The sequence below is a fragment of the Corythoichthys intestinalis genome, chromosome 17 (genome assembly GCF_030265065.1).
Source record: "Corythoichthys intestinalis isolate RoL2023-P3 chromosome 17, ASM3026506v1, whole genome shotgun sequence".
NCBI lineage: Eukaryota > Metazoa > Chordata > Actinopteri > Syngnathiformes > Syngnathidae > Corythoichthys > Corythoichthys intestinalis.
The window spans coordinates 9,101,885-9,121,011 of record NC_080411.1 but is presented as its reverse complement, the minus strand read 5'-3'; the positions used below and the strand labels follow the sequence as shown (position 1 = coordinate 9,121,011).

At 37.4% G+C, this 19,127-nt stretch overlaps 2 protein-coding genes across 2 annotated transcripts; one reads left to right on the top strand and one right to left on the bottom strand.

Moving 5' to 3' along the window:
- The first annotated feature begins 654 nt into the window (after nt 1–654).
- Nucleotides 655–16,407, top strand: smtna (smoothelin a). Its single transcript, XM_057819442.1, has 7 exons — nt 655–945; nt 2,486–2,561; nt 5,591–5,704; nt 5,791–5,821; nt 9,244–9,358; nt 9,438–9,589; nt 9,650–16,407. The coding sequence occupies exons 1-7, from the start codon at nt 862–864 to the stop codon at nt 9,795–9,797; spliced, it is 720 nt and encodes a 239-aa protein (XP_057675425.1). The 5' UTR covers nt 655–861; the 3' UTR covers nt 9,798–16,407.
- Nucleotides 6,390–18,644, bottom strand: LOC130905773 (tigger transposable element-derived protein 1-like). The gene is made up of 3 exons (XM_057819441.1): nt 18,457–18,644; nt 17,289–18,387; nt 6,390–9,755 (listed from the first exon to the last, which is right to left on the bottom strand). The coding sequence occupies exon 2, from the start codon at nt 18,364–18,366 to the stop codon at nt 17,419–17,421; it is 948 nt and encodes a 315-aa protein (XP_057675424.1). The 5' UTR covers nt 18,367–18,387; nt 18,457–18,644; the 3' UTR covers nt 6,390–9,755; nt 17,289–17,418.
- Nucleotides 18,645–19,127: the final 483 nt, after the last annotated feature.

Genomic DNA, 19,127 nt, shown 5'->3' with positions numbered 1-19,127 from the left:
CATGGAAGACGAAACCCAAGAATGTTGATGAACTCTGGGAGGCATGCAAGACTGCTTTCTTTGATGTTCCTGATGACTTCATCAATAAATTGTATAAATCCTTGCCGAACCACATGGAAGTAATACAAAACTTTAAATTTGGATCTCACAGCACCACTACTTAATTCGCTTATGTTACGTAACATATTTTTGTATTTGAAGTACATTTTTTGTTCAATTTTCACACTACTTTCTGTAGGTGACAAAAATTTAGTTTTGCCAAAATTTGACCTTTATGTCCTCATTGAATGATAAATCTTTTTTCAGCGAAACAAATATATTTTTGTATATTCAACATCATTTGGGAGGGTCTTAGCTTTCATTCGAGCCATTTCTGAAACCAATTGAATAATTAAAAGTCAGGTTATTAGCAATTGTTTCTACAAAATGGATAAGCGACAAGACTTTTGTCAGGGACTGTATTAACATTGTCACTGTTTTTGATTCATGAACTCTTTGAACAAGGCTGATTCCAGAAAAAGACTTCTTGGGTACTTTATCATATCCCTCTGAAGAGCAATAAAACCATCCAAAGATCTCAACTGCAGGTACATGTTTTTATGCTGTAATGTCATTATTCTCACGCTCTTGGCTTTATTAGGGCTTTCCCTGCGCTCCCTTATCAGATTGCTGCACTCGCTCTGCTCCATTACTATATTTGTACGTGTTTTCCCAAACACTGGGCCAGTCGCTGCAGTGACGCTGACAGCCACTTCTGCATTTCCCTCTCCGTTTACATTCTTTGTACTAACACAGGCTGAAGGCACACGGGATGCTGGGAATGTCCCACTGGTATCCCAACTTTTTAATCTGGCCTCAGTGATGGAGGAAACACCTCAGCACGAATCGAGCGTGACTAGCGAGCAACTCGCCGCGATTGACGATGAGGACGTTCTGAACAAAATGGTGAGTAGAATTCTTGATGATACTCGGTTGCAAAGCGGTAGCTAAAATTCAGTTTTAAATGACTGGGATTTACAGTGGGGCAAATAAGTATTTAGTCAACCACTAATTGAGCAAGTTCTCCCACTTGAAAATATTACAGAGGCCTGTATTTGTCAACATGGGTAAACTTCAACCATGAGAGACAGAATGTGGGAAAAAAACTGAAAATCACATTGTTTAATTTTTAAAGAATTTATTCGCCAATCATGGTGGAAAATAAGCATTTGTTCAATACCAAAAGTTCATCTCAATACTTTGTTATGTACCCTTTGTTGGCAATAACGGAGGCCAAACGTTTTCTGTAACTCTTCACAAGCTTTTCACACATTGTTGCTGGTATTTTGGTCCATTCCTCCATGCAGATCTCCTCTAGAGCAGTGATGTCGTTGGGCAACACGGACTTTCAACTCCCTCCACAGATTTTCTATGGGTTTGAGATCTGGAGACTGGCTAGGCCACTCTAGGACCTTGAAATGCTTCTTACGAAGCCACTCCTTTGTTGCCCTGGTTGTGTGTTTGGGATGATTGTCATGCTGAAAGACCCAGCCACGTCTCATCTGCAATGCCCTTGCTGATGGAAGGAGATTTTCACTCAAAATCTCTCGATACATGGTCCCATTCATTCTTTCTTTTACACAGATCGGTCGTCCTGGTCCCTTTGCAGAAAAACAGCCCCAAAGCATGATGTTTCCACCCCCATGCTTCACAGTGGGTATGGTGTTCTTCGGATGCAATTCAGTATTCTTTCTCCTCCAAACACGAGAACCTGTGTTCTGACCAAAAAGTTCTATTTTGGTTTCATCTGACCATAACACATTCTCCCGGTCTTCTTCTGGATCATCCAAATGCTCTCTAGGAACCGCAGACGGGCCTGGACGTGTACTTTCTTCAGCAGGGGGACACATCTGGCAGTGCAGGATTTGAGTCCCTGGCGGCGCATTGTGTTACTGATAGTAGCCTTTTTTACTGTGGTCCCAGCTCTCTGTAGGTCATTCACTAGGTCCCGCCATTTGGTTCTGGGATTTTTGCTCACCGTTGTTGTTGTCATTTTGACGCCACGGGGTGAGGAGGGAGTTGAAAGTCCGTGTTGCCTAACGACAGCCCCAAAACATCACTGCTCTAGAGGAGATCTGCATGGAGGAATAGGCCAAAATACCAGCAACAGTGTGTGAAAAGCTTGTGAAGAGTTACAGAAAACGTTTGGCCCCCATTATTGCCAACAAAGTAGTGAGATGAACTTTTGGTATTGACCAATTACTTATTTTCTACCATGATTTGTGAATAAATTCTTTAAAAATTAGACAACGTGATTTTCTGTTTTTTTTTCCACATTCTGTCTCTCATGGTTGAGGTTTACCCATGTTGACAATTACAGGCCTCTCTAATATTTTCAAGAGGGAGAACTTGCACAATTAGTGGTTGATTAAATACTTATTTGCCCCACTGTATATGGAAATGTAGGAACTGGCATTTTGAGTATGCGACAAATATTTGTTTTTAGCTGGATGACGCTACGGAATTTGAAGAGCGGCGGCTCATCCGTGCGGCGTTGAGGGAGCTGCTGAAGAAAAAACGAGGTGACCTTAACTCTGGATGATGCACTAGTGCAGGGGTCAATACTAAAAAAAAAAAAAAAAAATACCATTCTACGTCTACATTGGCACACCCAAAACATCTCTTGGTGGTTATTATTTTTGACCAAAAACGAGGTGACCTTAACTCTGGATGACGCCCTAGTGCAGGGGTCAATACAAAAAGAAAAAAAAAAAAAAATATATATATATATATATATATACCATTCTACATCTACATTGGCGCGCCCAAAAACATATCTATTGGTGGTTATGATTTTTGACCAAAAACTTGGCATTAAAACCCATTGACATTCAGTGGGCAGCCAAAAACGTCCATGCCAATGACACCCATGTAAGTCGATTCCATTGAGGCCAATGTACATCAGTGCCATTGAGGGGCATGTACACTGCTGGCCAGGGGTGAAAGTGGTTAGAATTTCTTGCCGGAACCCCCCGACGTGAAGGTCGCCATGAAGCCAGAAATTTTAGCTTTTTTTTTTTTTTTTTTTCTATAACACATACAAACACTGATTTTCATTCTAAATTGTATTTTTTCAATGATTTGCAAAATAAAAGTTAACAAAAACAGCTATAACCCCAACCTCCATCTCCTAATTTTTATTTTTCCTCGTTTCCTCACATACTACATGCCAAATCTAAATTTTAACTACTTAAGAACATAGGATGTATACTAAAATTGAAGATAATGTAAACATTTACTTTTTGTTGTTTTTTAATAATAAAGATATAAATTTCCTTTTTTAAATCTTAAGGAAATGAATAGGTAGCCTAACACAAATTAACAAATATAAGCCCAAAGTGCACATTGACAGCTAAGATGTTCTGAACCTCCCCATCAGAGCAAGTAAAAAGAAATTGATAAATAAGCCACCTTAGCTCTTTCCTTGCTCTTAAAGATTTGATCCATTTTCTGTTGCATTGCCCTATTTTTTTTCTTGCTGTTTCAGAAAAATTGCACATCTGAACCAATCAGAGCTAACTATCTCTGGTGATCACATGTTAGTATGTCAGCCGATTGAATGGATAAATGAGTCCAGGCGTTTTGCTTTGCCTCGTGGATTCGTCAGACTCAGATAACTGCAGCAGCTGGGGAAACCTCCATGCCATCCGTGGAATAAAATAAATATCGGTGGAAACGGAGTACCCTACACAGCACTTTATTATGGTTGTTGTTAACACTTGTGTATGTAAATTTGATGTTGGTAGATTGTTTTCTTCTTGGAGATGAAATGCATGTGTGGCAGCTTTGTATTTTTCTTTTTTTCCATAGCGTTTTGACAGTTGTCGTCATATTTTCGGAATCAAAGCACCGTATACCGGAACAGCGTTCCAGCCCTGAATCTTATACCGGAACTGCGTTCCTGACCGTTCCCGCCCACTTTCACCCCTGCTGCTGGCCAAAAGTATTGGCACCCCTGCAATTCTGTCAGAGAATGCTCAATTTCTCCCAGAAAATGGTTGCAATTATAAATGCTTTGGTAGTAATATATTTATTGGGCTTGCAATGAAAAGACACAAAAAAAGAGTGAAAAATATATATTTTTTAAATCATTATCATTTTACACAAAGCTCCAAAAATGGGCCGGACAAAAGTATTGGCACCCTCAGACTAATACTTGGTAGCACAACCATTAGACGAAATAAATGCGAACAACCGCTTCCGGTATCCATCAATGAGTTTCTTACATTTTTAGACCATTCTTTGGCCAACTGCTCCAGGTCTCTTACGATTTGAATGGTGCCTTCTCCAAACCGCCATTTTCGGATCTCCCCACAGGTGTTCTATGGGATTCAGGCCTGGACTCAATTCTGGGCACTATAGAACTCTCCAGTGCTTTCTCTCAAACCCTTTTCTAGTGCTTTTGCATGTTTGTTTTGGTTCATTGTCCTGCTGGAAGACCCATGACCCAGCTTTCTCACACTGGGCCCGATATTATGCAGCAAAATTTGTTGGTAGTCTTCAGACTTCATAATGCCATGCACACGCTCAAGCAGTCCAGTGCCAGAGGAAGCAAAGCAACCCCAAAACATCAGGGAACCTCTGCCATGTTTGACTGTGGGGACCGTGTTTTTTTCTTTTTTTTCCCCCCTGTAAACTCAATGTTGATGCCTTTTCCCAAAAAGCTTTACTTTTGTCTCATCTGACCAGAGAACATTCTTCCAAAACGTTTTGGCAAACTTTTTATGTCTTTGGGTCAGAAGTGGGGTCGTCCTGAGTATCCTACAATAGAGTCCCTTTTCATTCAGACGCCGACGGATAGTATGGGTTGACAACTGTTGTCCAAGGGGACCTTCTTTGGATATTAGTCGAGGGTCTTTATCCATCATCCGCACAATCTTTAGTTGATATCGCTCGTCAATTTTTCTTTTCTGTCCATATCTAGGGAAGTTAGCCACAGTTCCATGGGCTTTACACTTATTGATGACACTGCGCAGGGTAGACACAGGAACATTCAAGTCTTTTGAGATGGACTTATAGTTTTGAGATTGCCTATGCTTGCTCACAGTTTTGCTTCTCAAGTCCTCACAGTTCTTTGGTCTTCTTTCTTTTCTCCATGCTCAATGTGGTACACACAAGAACACAGGACAAAGGTTGTGTCAACTTTAATCCATTTTAACTGGCTGCAAGTGTGATTGTTATTGGCACCACAGGTAAGTAACGGGTGGTGTTGATTACACAAATTAGAGAAGCATCACATGATTTTTCAAATGGTGCCAATACTTTTGTCCGGCCCATTTTGGGAGTTTTGTGCAAAACGATATTTTTTTTCCCATTCTCTTTTGTGTTTTTTCAATGCAAGCAAAATAAATGAAGACATTACTACCAAAGCATTTGTAATTGCGATCATTTTCTGGGAGAAATTAAGCATTATCTGACAGAATTACAGGGGCGGCAATACTTTTGGCCAGCAGTGGATGCCCATTCCAATGACAGCCAAAAACAACCATGCCAATGACAATCAGTGTATAAGCACATCATCGTAATGACTCTATTTGAAACTCATTGTCAGACAAGCGGGAGCAGGAGCGAGCATCCCGGCAGGAGGTTTTAAGCAAAGGCACGTCAATCAAGGGAGTTGCGGGTGCAACAAAACCACCTATTAACCAGCAGCCTTCGACAAACAGTGACTCATTTTCTACTCCTCTTCAGTTATTCCATATCCATTTTTTTCTATCAATGTTAATTAATTCCCCCCCCCCCTCTTATTAGATCGACCAGCCTTCTCCATGACTGCAGGCGGGTGAGTCATTGCGGCAATATCAGTTCTCACATTTACACAAAGAAAAACACCACGTTAGTTTATACCAATTCATTTCAAATATCATTCAAGAAATCATTTTTTTCTAATATAAAGTGTGCAATCACATTAAAGCGGAAGTGAGGAATTTTTTACATTAGGCTTGACCTTCGAGATAGCGAGGTTAGTCGGTGGAGTTGATTCAAACAAATTCTCTGCAGTTTGTTGTTATTAACGTCAGGGCTCCGGAGTGGCTAAGTTAGTGCCATTCAATGGTCCCATTCTAGCATGCCAATAAACTATTTTAACAGATTTAACATAGTCATATAAATTCATAATTCAGCTAATTGTTAAAAAATACCCATGCGGCCAAAACAATGTCACACCAATCCGCCGTATTTATTTCTGCTGAACTATTTGCGCTACTTCGCGGTTTTTCACTTATCGCGGCGGGTTCTGGTCCCTATTAACCGCGAAAAACGATGGAATACTGTACACTGTGGTCATGGTGAGTCATCCAAAGTCTTTCCAAACAGCTATTCAAGTCATCTAGTAAAAATTTCTTTAAAAAAAAAAAAAAAACAACACTGTATATACCCTAATTTTCGGACTATAAGCCGCTACTTTTTCCCCCTCATTTTGAATCCTGCAGCTTATAGCCCAGGGTGGCTTATTTGTTGATTTATTTGGGTTAATAGGTAACACTTTATTTAACAGCGGAATCATAAGACTGTCATAAGAACATCATAATTATGACATGAAACTATCATGGGCATTACTGAATGCTTATAACAGATGTCAATATGTGTCATGTGGCATATTATGTCACTAAATCCATTTATGTCCAGCTCAGATCTTTTACGTCCATTCAAAAGTGAGATAATTTGCTGGATGACACTAACCGACATCTATTATAAGCATTCATTAATGCTTATGACAGTGTCATGTAATAATTACGACTGTCTTATGACAGTATTATGGCACCACTATCCAAGAAAATGTTGCCAAATACCATAACTAGCAATTAATGAAACAACCGGAACAGTAACTGAAGAAATAATTAGCACAGAACATGACTGTTATGTACATCTGTAGCACCGCCATGCATGCTAGGAGGAATGTTGGATGACAACAGTGTTGAGAGCAGGTGGCAGCAGAGGTTGACTGTCTACCTCAAGGAAGCAGTGATGGCCAAATGAAGCTTTTAGTGACAATAAGGCTTTGCAGCCAATTGGCTCAAAGCTTAATTGTGGTTCATTTGGTCTCATGACAGTCTTATGGTGCCATTGTCAAATGAAGTGTTACCAGTTAATATCTTTTGGTGTAAATATCCCATCATACAATGAGGACAACCGCGGCTTATAGTGCAGTGAGGCTTATCTATGAACAAATGCCGTTTTCATGTCAAATTTGGTGGCTGGCGGCTTACAGTCAGGTGCGCCTTATAGTCCAGAAATTACAGTGTATATATATATATTTTTAATATCGCAAACCCCCAAAAAATCGCTGCAATAGTTTTTTGCAATATCGTTCAGGCCTACAAGTTCCTACCTTCCTCGAATGGAGCATAAGTCTACAGAGTCTTAACTGAAGAACGGCAACATAGTTAAACGTGCATTTAGAGGCAGTGGAAACAGAAGAAATGGGCAAATGAGTTTCCACAAATTCTCTATGAAGAACAAGGAACAATACAAACTGGATACTTGTTGCTGGCTACTACATAAACACACCGGTGGAAAAAAATATCACTCCACTCTGCTACCTACAGAGCTGCTGGATTACAAATGTTGCTGTTATGATACTACTGTGATTGACATGTAATGGTAAATTTTAATAACTTCATCCTGAAAACATTGATTGCACGAGTCATCAGTGATTTTCATGCGTGCATATGTAGTTTTTTGTTGGCATGCTAGGAAGGGGCCACTGACCAGCGCTAGCTTAGCCACTCCGGAGCCCTGCAACTAACAAATAACTAACAAACTGCACAGAATTTGTTAAAATCAACTAGGGCTACAGCTATCGATTTTTTTAATAGTCGATTAATTGATGAACTAGTTAGAAAAATTGAGTAATTGGATAAGAAACACTAACTTAAATGTTATATATATATTTTTTCACAATGCTCTTTCGAAAAAGGGTTCAAACATATTCCCACAAAGAACACCTAAATATACCCCGACACTAATTTAATACATTCGCTAAAACAAAAACTTATGTTAGTCTTAACAGGGAGCAGCCATTTGAAATGACTTACAGTGGGGAGAACAAGTATTTGATACACTGCCAATGGGTTTTCCATTTTAATAACTTCATCCTGAAAACATGCCAATGGGTTTTCCCATTGACTGTGTATCAAATACTTGTTCTCCCCACTGTATGTCATATTCACTGTTGCCACTAGAGGGTAGTGTATCCACCCGAATCAATAAAACTAAATGCAAACACTTTCAAAACAAACCATTACAATAATTAAAAACGAATACTCGAAGCAGCAAAATTCAATTCAAATCTTTAATCGAATTGAGTTAATCGATTAATCGTTGCAGAACTAAAATCAACTCCACCGACTCGAAGAGTAAGCCTAATGTAAAAAATTCTGAACTTCCCTTTTAATGCCCCTGCCATCCTCCCGCCTCAAGCGGATTGGACGTCTAGCGCTGTCAATAGCGGATAGTTAAACACTAACCAAGTCTGAAGAACAGTTACTTTACAGTCAAGTGTATACGTATTAATTTAATTTAGTATTAAAAAAAAAAAAAGTGTATTTGTACAGTATCGGAATTGGGAAGCAAATTAATGGTATTGGTGCAACACTATTCGTATTTAAAAATGAGTGTAAGGCCATTATTGGGTGAAATAAATCTCAATATTTGTTCATTTAATATAAAAAATAAAAAAAAAATGTAGTGCTGGACGATATGATGAAAAAAATCACAATAACAATAGTTCTGCACCATATGTTTGTGTTGTGTGGTGATTTATCACAACTGGTTTGCTGGTATTGGGACATCTAGTGGTAGTTCTGTGTAACTCATTTAAGAAATATCAGTACTGTACAGTTCATTCATTCATTCATTTTCCATGCCGCTTTTCCTCACGAGGGTCACGGAGGTGCTGGAGCCTATCACAGTTGAATACAGTTAATTTGTATAATATAAATTGACGATATTCTTCGTCATTTCGGACTACTTTTAAGAGTCCCGTTAATACATTAAAACAATATTGCATGACATGTTAATGTGCACAAACAGTATTTAAAACTCCATTTTTGTGTCCAGGGGGTCTTCAGTTTGTTTCGCATTGTTCTGAAATCTATAACCCAGATTTTGTATGCAAGTCTTAACCACTGTCGCATAGCGAGAACCCCCTTTGTCTTGGCATTTTCAATACTTGCGTACTCTGATATCTTTAATTCTCCTTAGTAAGGTTGGTTCTGCTCCAGCTGCCCAAAAAAGCCTGCCCTCCACAGTCCCCAATGCTAAAAACGTCAAACAGATGCTTCTGGACTGGTGCAAGGCCAAAACGGAGCCATATGAGGTCATCTTGTCCCTTCTCTCCCATGTGACGGATTTTTATGTTCTGTCTCCTCTCATTGCATCTGTCTCCACTATTTTAGGGGGTGGACATCCAAAACTTTTCCTCCAGCTGGAAGGACGGCATCGCTTTCTGCGCCTTGGTGCACCGCTTCTTCCCTGACGCCTTTGAGTATTCCATCCTGAACCCCCACAAGCCCAGAGACAACTTCCAGCTAGCGTTCAGCACCGCAGAGTGAGCTCCGCGTTCTTCCTGTGACCTTTCGCGTCAATTTTGACGCGTCTCCGTCCGCAGGAAGCTGGCCGGCTGTCCCCCTCTGCTGGACCCCGAAGACTTGGTCCGGATGAAGGAGCCCGACTGGAAGTGCGTTTACACGTACATCCAGGAGTTCTACCGCTGTCTGGTGGAAAAAGGCCTGGTTAAAACCAAGAAACGATCTTAGGGTTTGTTTGTTATGTATGACGGAGTATTAGGGCCAAATAGGACTACAAGATTAAAGTTGTACTACTGCGACAAGAAAAAAAGTATTATTACAAGGGGGTAATGTAGCCGAATAAGCCGCTACGAACTTTACGACTGTGTACGTTAACTGGGAGCTACGACACGAAGCATTAGTATAAATTAGGGCTGTCAAAGGATTAAATTTTTTAATCGAGTTAATCACAGCTTAAAAATTAATTGTAATTAGTCGCAATTCAAACCATCTATAAAATATGCCATATTTTTCTGTAAATTATTGTTGAAATGGAAAGACTCAAGACGGATATATACATTCAACATACTGTACATAAGTACATGTATTTGTTTATTATAACAATAAATCAACAAGATGGCATTACCATTATTAACATTCTGTTAAAGCGATCCATGGATAGAAAGACTTGTACTGTAGTTCTTAAAAGATAAATGTTAGTAGAAGTTATAGAAATTTTATAGGAAAATTAGGGCTGTCAAACGATTAACATTTTTAATCGAGTTAATTACAGCTTAAAGATTAATTGTAATTAATCGCAATTCAAACCATCTATAAAATATGCCATATTTTTCTGTAAATTATTGTTGAAATGGAAAGATAAGACACAAGATGGATATATACATTCAACATACGGTACATAAGGACTATTTGTTTATTATAACAATAAATCAACAAGATGGCATTGACATTATTAACATTCTGTTAAAGCGATCCATGGATAGAAAGACTTGTAGTTCTTAATAGAAAAATGTTAGTACAAGTTAGAGGAATTTTATATTAAAACCCCTCTTAATGTTTTCATTTTAATAAAATTTGTAAAATTTTCAATCAAAAAATAAACTAGTAGCCCGCCATTGTTGATGTCAATAATTACTTACTCAATGCTCATAGATGCCTATAAAATCAGTTGCACCCGAGCGCCAGCAGAGGGCGGCAAAACACAACAAGTGAGCGTTTCAATGTGTACTGTCATTTAAAACTCTGAGCGGGGCATCTGCGTTAATTGCGTCAAATATTTTAACGTGATTAATTTAAAAAATTAATCAACGCGCGTTAACGCGATAATTTTGACAGCCCTAATTAAAATACAGCTGAAACGAATACTCGAGCACCTCGAGTAACTCGATTTTAAAAACCGATCCGATTAATTTTATTCACCTCGAGTAATCGTTTAATTTTGCCAGCATCAAGTTTTGCCCGGACTACTTTTAATGCGGGACAAAGTGCTGACGTCACGTGCGTAGAGGAAGAAGCAATAAAAAAAAATTTTTTTTTAAACTTACTGCAGCCGACGTTGCTAAACACAAAGCTTGCATGTTGCTACGTGGTAGCAGGTAGCGTCTGTATGCGTGTCATAGATATCACATGTACGTAGAACTAGATACGAAATGACCGATTTGGCGGCGTTAATAAAACAGCCGCCATCTTAAAGCAGTCCACTTCTCAGCGCTCATAAATAAGATTAATGTTGCTGTCACTCGCTAACGTAACGTTATCCCTGCGGAGGGCTAGGTTTCTATTCATTATGACTACTGTCGATGCGTGGCTAACTCTTACATACAGGCTTTATTTAATCTGTGAAAACAGCGCTGTAGAGTGATTAGGGTGTAAAACTTAATAATGCTAACTCATTTTGAGCTCAGTAGTCATTGCTGGATAAAACACTAAGTAGCACTGGTGCCTAATGTGGTCCAAGACAGCACAACATTTATTTTGAACACTGCAAATCTCAAAATCCTATCATGACTTACAGTTTAGAATAACTTAACTAGTAAAACTTATCGCTTGACACAAGTGGAATTTCAATCGAAACACGTGGGAAAAACACCTAACTTTTAAGTAATGTGTGTTATCAAGCGTAATTAAATTTTTAAGGAAAGAAATATATATATTGTTTATAAGATCTAAACGTTTTTTGAGTGAAACGAGTGAATTAGTCTTTTTTTTTAAAGTCACATTTCAGACGCAATTTTTGGCTGTTTTCAACAATGTACATCGAAAATAAAGTCATTGATTGACTGAAAATGGTTCAATATTAGATGAAATGTCTTGTTTTCTCATCTATAATTGCTCTTTACCTAGAAAAAAAATGTTTTATCCGGTTACTCGATTACTAAAATATTCGATAGCTGCAGCCCTATATTAAAACCCCTCTTAATGTTTTCGTTTTAATAAAACTAGTTGTTCGCCATTGTTGATATCAATAATTATACAATGCTAATGGTGCTGAAACCCATAAAATCTGTCACACCCAAGCGCCAGAAGAGGGCGACAAAACACCAAAAACACAAGTAACAAGTGGACATGACACTGTGCTGTCATTTTAATCTGAGCAGGACATGTGCGTTAAATGCGTCAAATATTTAAACGTGCTTGATTTTAAAAAATCACCGCCCGTCAACGCGATAATTTTGACAACCCAACTATAAATCTATTGATTATGATTTGATGTAGATTAGCCAAAAAAAGCAGGATTTCCTTAATTACAAAGCAGACTCTAAAATATAGACTCGGGAGATGCATATAATTATTCACTATTACCTCGAGGCATGTGCCGGTTATCGGTTTCAAAACCACAAAAATTTTGCTTCATACCGTATTAGCTAATTTTTATGTCCCAAAAATACAGCGAGAAATCTGTGGCTTGGAGCGGCAGCACTCACTGACACTACGCCTGAGTTAAACCTAACCTGTGTTGAGAGAGGGTGGGTGTGTGTATATATTGTGTAAGTAATGATACGAGTCATAGACACACGCTCTGTCTCTTACTGTCGCTCTCATTAATATTCAATTAATTAATATTACTAGTAGTAGTGATACGTGTTTTACATAAAATCAATTTGATCATATATCGTTTAAGTCCAGTTCTATATTACCTAGGGTTGTTGTTTTAATGCTGAGCAACTGCTACATTAGCCTTACGTAATAATAAAACTTTTAGACCTGTACTATTGATTCGACTTTTTTCCTCGTAAATATAGTACAACTTTTTCCTCTCATACTATTACTACGAGAATAAAAGTTGTATTATAATTGTTGTTGCCTCCAATAAAATCCACAATATTGAAAGTGTCTTTGTGGTTTAGAATCTGTTTTACAAATAAGGAAACCCTTTATATTTTGGCTCATCTATATAAAATTATTGTCAATGGAATGATTTATACTAATACTTGGCATTAGCTCGCAGCTACGTAGTAGCTTTACATAGTTTAACATAAGTGATGTTATAGTGAATTGCTTAGCATAATTTTATGCAGTTTTACGTAAGGGACGTAATCGTGAATTGGAAAAGTATTGTGCATCTCCTGAGTCTGTATTTTAGAATCTGCTTCGTAAATAAGGAAATCCTTTGTCTTTTGGCTCACTTACCATTAAATTATAATAAACAGAAGGATTTATACTAATGCTTTGTCGTAGCTCCTAGCTAAGTTACACGTACGTAAAGTGCGTAGCGGCTTAGCTACATTACCCCTATGTAATAATACAACTTTCTCCTAGTTACAGTATGATTTTAATATCGTAGTCCTTTTTTTCGGGGGGGCTAATACTCCGTTGTAGTTATGGACTCACATTACAATTAAGTATAGACATAATAGCTCCATTTTAGATTTGGAACACAACGTATTCTTTGTTTAGTTTTGTTTTCCATCCGCACACAAGAGATATAACTTTTGAACATAGTTATTAATGGACATGATAAAACACACTTGCACAAGAAAGAATACAAATAATAAAGCACATTCTGGATTAAAGTTGCCAAATATAATCTAAATAATGACTCATCGTAATTAAGTTGTTTTTGGACAAAAGACGATACGTCCGTCTGATTTGATTTTTTTTTTTGGTCTTATGTTATGGTCTGAACAGTTTTAATGTATCACATAGGAGTGCAAGTTCACAATTCAATCTAATTCAAGGGCTTACGATTGATTTAATACAATATTATGTACGTGTTTTAGAATCAAAAATACATTCCACCCAAAAAATTCAGAGTAATTTGAACGTTCCTTCATTCGCTGCCATCACTCCCACTTCAAACGGATTGGACGTCTACTAGTGATAAACTCTTTCAAATTCGCAGCAGAAGGACGCCACACGATTGGACAGCTATCACCATCTTAGTACTCTGATGTCATTTTAGCACCGTATCGGTGCCACACTAATGAAATTTTTTTTTAAAAACCAAAACAGCATATCTAAAACATGATAACGTTGAGGATACGTTTAACTAGAGTGGCGTTGTAATGGTTTGTTTTGAAAGTGTTTGCATTTAATTTTACTGATTTGGGTAGTGACACTACCCTCTAGTGGCAACAGTGAATATGACATAACTCATTCAACATGGCTGAATCCAGCTGCTCCTTGTTAAGACCAACATAAGTTTGTTTGAGCTAATGTTTTTTATTCATTCATAATTTAGTTTATAGGTACGTATATTTAGCAGTTTTTGGTGGGAATATGCATTTGAACACATTTTTAAGAGCACGGTTAAAAAAGAAAAAAAGTTAGCATTTTATAGCATTAAAGCTAGCGGACATTTACTGTGCAAGTTAGACAATTCTTTTGTTGTACTTAGATCCTAATTTATTTTCCTTTATGATTCTCAGGTATTTAATTTGTAAATGAATTTATTGCTCTTTTGAAATGAAAGTGCGATTGTGCAGAATTTGAAAAAAACACTAGTGAATTTTATTTTGTATTCGCATTTCATGCTCTTTTGAAAGTGCAATCTTATCAAGCTTTTGTTCAGTGCTACAACGATTCATCGGTTAACTCGAGTAATTCGATTAGGAAAAAAAAGCTTTCAATCAAATTTCGCTGCTTCGAGTATTCGTTGAATTAGAGTGGAGTTGCAATGGTTTTGTTTTGAAAGTGTTTGCATGTAGTTTTATTGATTTGGGTGGATACACTGCCCTCTAGTGACAACAGTGAATATGACATATATTACACACATATGGGAATATGTGTTAAAAGCATTGTTAAAAAAAAAAAAAGAAAAAAAGTTTGCTTTTTATAGCATTTAAGATAGCATACTTTTGCTATGCAAGTTAGCGAATTGTTCTTTTGTTGTACCTAGATCCTTTTTTTTTTTTTAATACCATTTGAGGCTAAGCTCAGGTAATTGATTTCTCTTGTGAAATGAAAGCGCAATTTCATGCTCTTTTGAAAGTGCATTCTTAGCAAGCCTTTGTTTAGGGCTGCAACGATTAATCGGTTAGCTCAAGTAATTCGATTAGAGAGAATTCGAGTATTAGTTCAATTAGAGTGGCGTTGTAATGGTTTGTTTTTAAAGTGTTTGCATGTCGTTTTATTGATTTGGGTGGATACACTGCCCTCTAGTGGCAACAGTAAATTTGACAAAACTCATTTTACATGGCTGAATCCAGCTGCTCCCTGTTAAGACCAACATCAGGTAAGTTTTTGTTTGAATGAGCCTTTTTTTTATGCATTCGTAATTTAGTTTATAGGTTGTTTTTTTTTGTGGAAATATGTGTTTGAACGATTTAAGAGCATTGTACAAAAAAAAAGCATTTTATCGCAATGAAGCTAGCTATACAAATTAGCCAACTATTCTCTTGTTGTACTTAGATCCTCATTTTTTAATACCGTTTGAGGCTAAGCTCAGGTACTATAATTTATTTTCAAACGAAAGTGCAATTCTGCATAGTTTGAAGAAACACTCAAATTTTGTATTCGATTTAATGCTCTTTTGAAAGTGCAATCTGAGTGAGCCTTTGTGTTACATCTCATAAAATGTATTCTGAAATGCATTACATGTATTTGGCGGAAAACACAGACAAGACTGAAAAAGCAGTTTCTGCTCTTGCACTCCTCTTTAAAAGAAACTACTGTATTTTAAGCGAAAACAACTGTTGTGTTTGATAGAACTATATGTCTATATGCTGCCATAGCAGATTCATGGCACTTTAAGCCACCAAGCTATTTTGAATTTGTCCGTTTTACCCTGAAAACCAGTTTACAGACGTCGCACAACCGCTTTTGTTTCAACCCAGCCATAAAACGAAGGTAATGAATTATATTTATTCAAAATGTCTGTTGTTTTTAGCTTAATCATTAATTGATGTCTCATATTTCGTTTAAAAAAAAAAAAAACGACTTTAAAAAATTATTCACTCGCATATTTTAAACTTTTAAACAAATTTTGTCACAATGAAAAAAATGGTGTCTGTAAAAAAGTCACGGATATCTACCTCATAACTATTGCTTAATTGTATTTTTTTTGTTACGGTAATTTTCTCCAATATGTTAGATGATAAATATTCGATCCAAACAAAGAAAAATCGGAATTTTTTTTTTAAAAGGGTAAATATATGAAAAAGAAGATCTCAACCACTCCTTGATGTCTGCGATTTCTGCATCGCGACCCTTGTTATATGACCATGTTTAACCCATAAAAGCTCAAAAAAATCCAGTTGTGGCCATTCACAGCTGTGTCTTGACACTCGTTAATACATGCTACATGGAGTTTTTGGATCGAAACAAGGTAAGTCTGCGATAATATCTCGTTAAAGTCACGGCGTCTGTAATTCTGCTCTCACCTCCAGATAGGGTTTTGCTGTTGAAAAAAAAAAAAAGGTTTTTTTCAAAAAATGCCCTCCTTTTCAAAATTTTTCTTCCCCCAGAAAATTGAAATTTCAAGCTTTCCAATGATATATCACACATGCGTATAGGACAATTTTGAAATTTGTCCAAATTGGGGGTCTCAGAGCGGAACTTAATGTCACCTGAGTGTTTTACGCCATTTGCATTATATTTTTATATTTTACATTATATATTATATATATTATATAAAATATATTAATTATATATTGTGTAAGTAATTATTGACAACAATGGCGGGCTACTAGCTTATTTTTTAATTGAAATTTTTACAAATTTTATTAAAACGAAAACATTAAGAGGGGTTTTAATATAAAATTTCTACAACTTGTACTAACATTTATCTTTCAAGGACTACAAGTCTTTCTATCCATGGATTGCTTTAACAGAATGTTAATAATGTTAATGCCATCTTGATTTATTGTTATAATAAACAAATACAGTCCCTATGTACCGTATGTTGAATGTATATATATCCATCTTGTCTTATCTTTCCATTCCAACAATAATTTACAGAAAAATATGGCATATTTTATAGACGGTTTGAATTGCGATTAATTACGATTAATTAATTTTCAAGTGTAATTAACACGATTAAAAATTTTATTCATTTGACAGCCCTTATACAGTATATATAGTTGATATAAATATAGTTGATAGATTAATAGGGCTGCAATTTTTGATTATTTTAGTAGTCTAACTTTGTCTTACTTCTTCGAAAATTGATTCTGTAACACATTAAATGTTCCTAATCTGATTAATCGAACGAACTAATTGATCAATTAATTGATTACTTAAATAATCGATAGCTCTACTCAAGCCACAAAAAGGCTTTACCTGGACTGCAGAGAAGATTCTGGCTCAGCTGATGGAAAGATGGAGATGCTAAGGAAGAATCTAAAGGTCGTGGAGAAGGTAAAGAAGCAGATGAGGTAGTGAGGACGTTAAACTGGGAATTGTTTCAAGTCTACTTGTTCGCAGGAGACGTGGAAGCGGTCGAAGTCGACGGTACGGGATCCGGAAGGGGCCTCTCGACCATCTTGAAGAACCGCTCGAGGTTAGACTGGAAGGAAGCTCTCTTTTCCTCCTCCCACATCTCCTTGTAACACCTCAGGTTATCCATCACCCCTTTGAAGACTCTGGCGTATCTGTTCGTATCGGGGTCCTCAGCTTGGAACTTTGCTAAACCTTCCTCTATCAGCAAGAAACCAGCCGCCAAGTTCTTGCAAGTGAACTTCTTAGGCTCAGGGATCGGTGAATCCGGCTCCTCTTTCTGAACCGCTTCTACATCCATCTTGATGATATTTAAAGTAGGCTTCAAAAGCGAATCCTCACCTAGTACTTGTTGGTCACAACATTCATTCACCCCCTCCTTGATGATCTCAGCCAAGGCATTGGGGAAATCACTCCCAGCTTCATGCTCACCACTTGTGGCTTCACCCTCCACTTTAAGGTTATGCAAATTTGCACGAGCTTTGAATCGCATGAACCAACCTCTACTTGCGACGAACGATTTCCCCTCACTGCCTGCCCACTTTTCGCTTTTCAGCATCTCGAATAGACGCTTAGCTTCTTGTTGGATCAACACCAAACTCACAGGCAGACCTCGCTGATGCTGGTCCCCAAGCCAACGCAATAGCAATCTTTCCATCTCCATCATGAGCCCGCCGTTCTGCTTGCTTATGATAGTAGATTTCATATGCGGGGATGCTTTCACGTGCTCCAAAATACGTTCTTGATCCTTGATGATCGTAGCGACGGTGGAGCGGCTTAAGTCGAGCACACGACCGATGCTGGTTGGAGTTTCTCCACGTCTCGATCGCTTTACGATATCTAACTTCACCTCCATGGTGATGGCTTTCCTTTTCTTCATACGGCGGCCGTCGGACGAGTCCGTCTTGCCTTTGGGTGCCATACCGAAGGCTAGAAAGTCACTCTAAAAAGAAAAAAAAAAGCGTTTAAGGCACAACAACCCAAAATGGCGAGCGGCGGAAAGTGAGAATACCGTAAACTGTTCCGGGTACACGACGCGACGACGTATTCAGGGTCAGTTCTTACGACATCGACGTAACTTTGACGAACACATCGAAATTCATTAAAATAATAAATAGTCACACTTGAAACACGTATGGTAATAACAATAATAGAATTACGACGCGAAAAACATCTACAAAAAGAGACCAGTATGTTAGCTTGATGATGACGTACTGTAATGTTGCCTTCATGTGCTGCCGTAAAAATGGTAAATACCAACTGTCAAGTGGAAAATTATTTGACATGCACTTCAAGCATAAGCGGATAATACGCGGGGGGGTTGTCATTGCATGTAATTGACTTTCCTATATAAAGCAACAAAACTGCAACAAAAATGAATGAAATGAACAAAAAAATAGATTTTTTTCATGGGTCAAAAATAGTTTTTGAACAGATTACGTGACTATCACCTTAGAGGGTAATTTACTTTGCATATAATTAAATATATATATATATTAGAGGAGGGCAATTTTATTTTTCAAATGATTTTTTTCTTTGATTGAAAATATTTTTTCTGATTGAAGCAACCTTTTGGGGGATTGAATGATTTAGACACAAATGTCCTACCCATAATATGGTCCAAACACAAAAAGGATTGCTTCAATCAAAGAAAACTTTTTCAATGAAAAATGTTCAAATGCA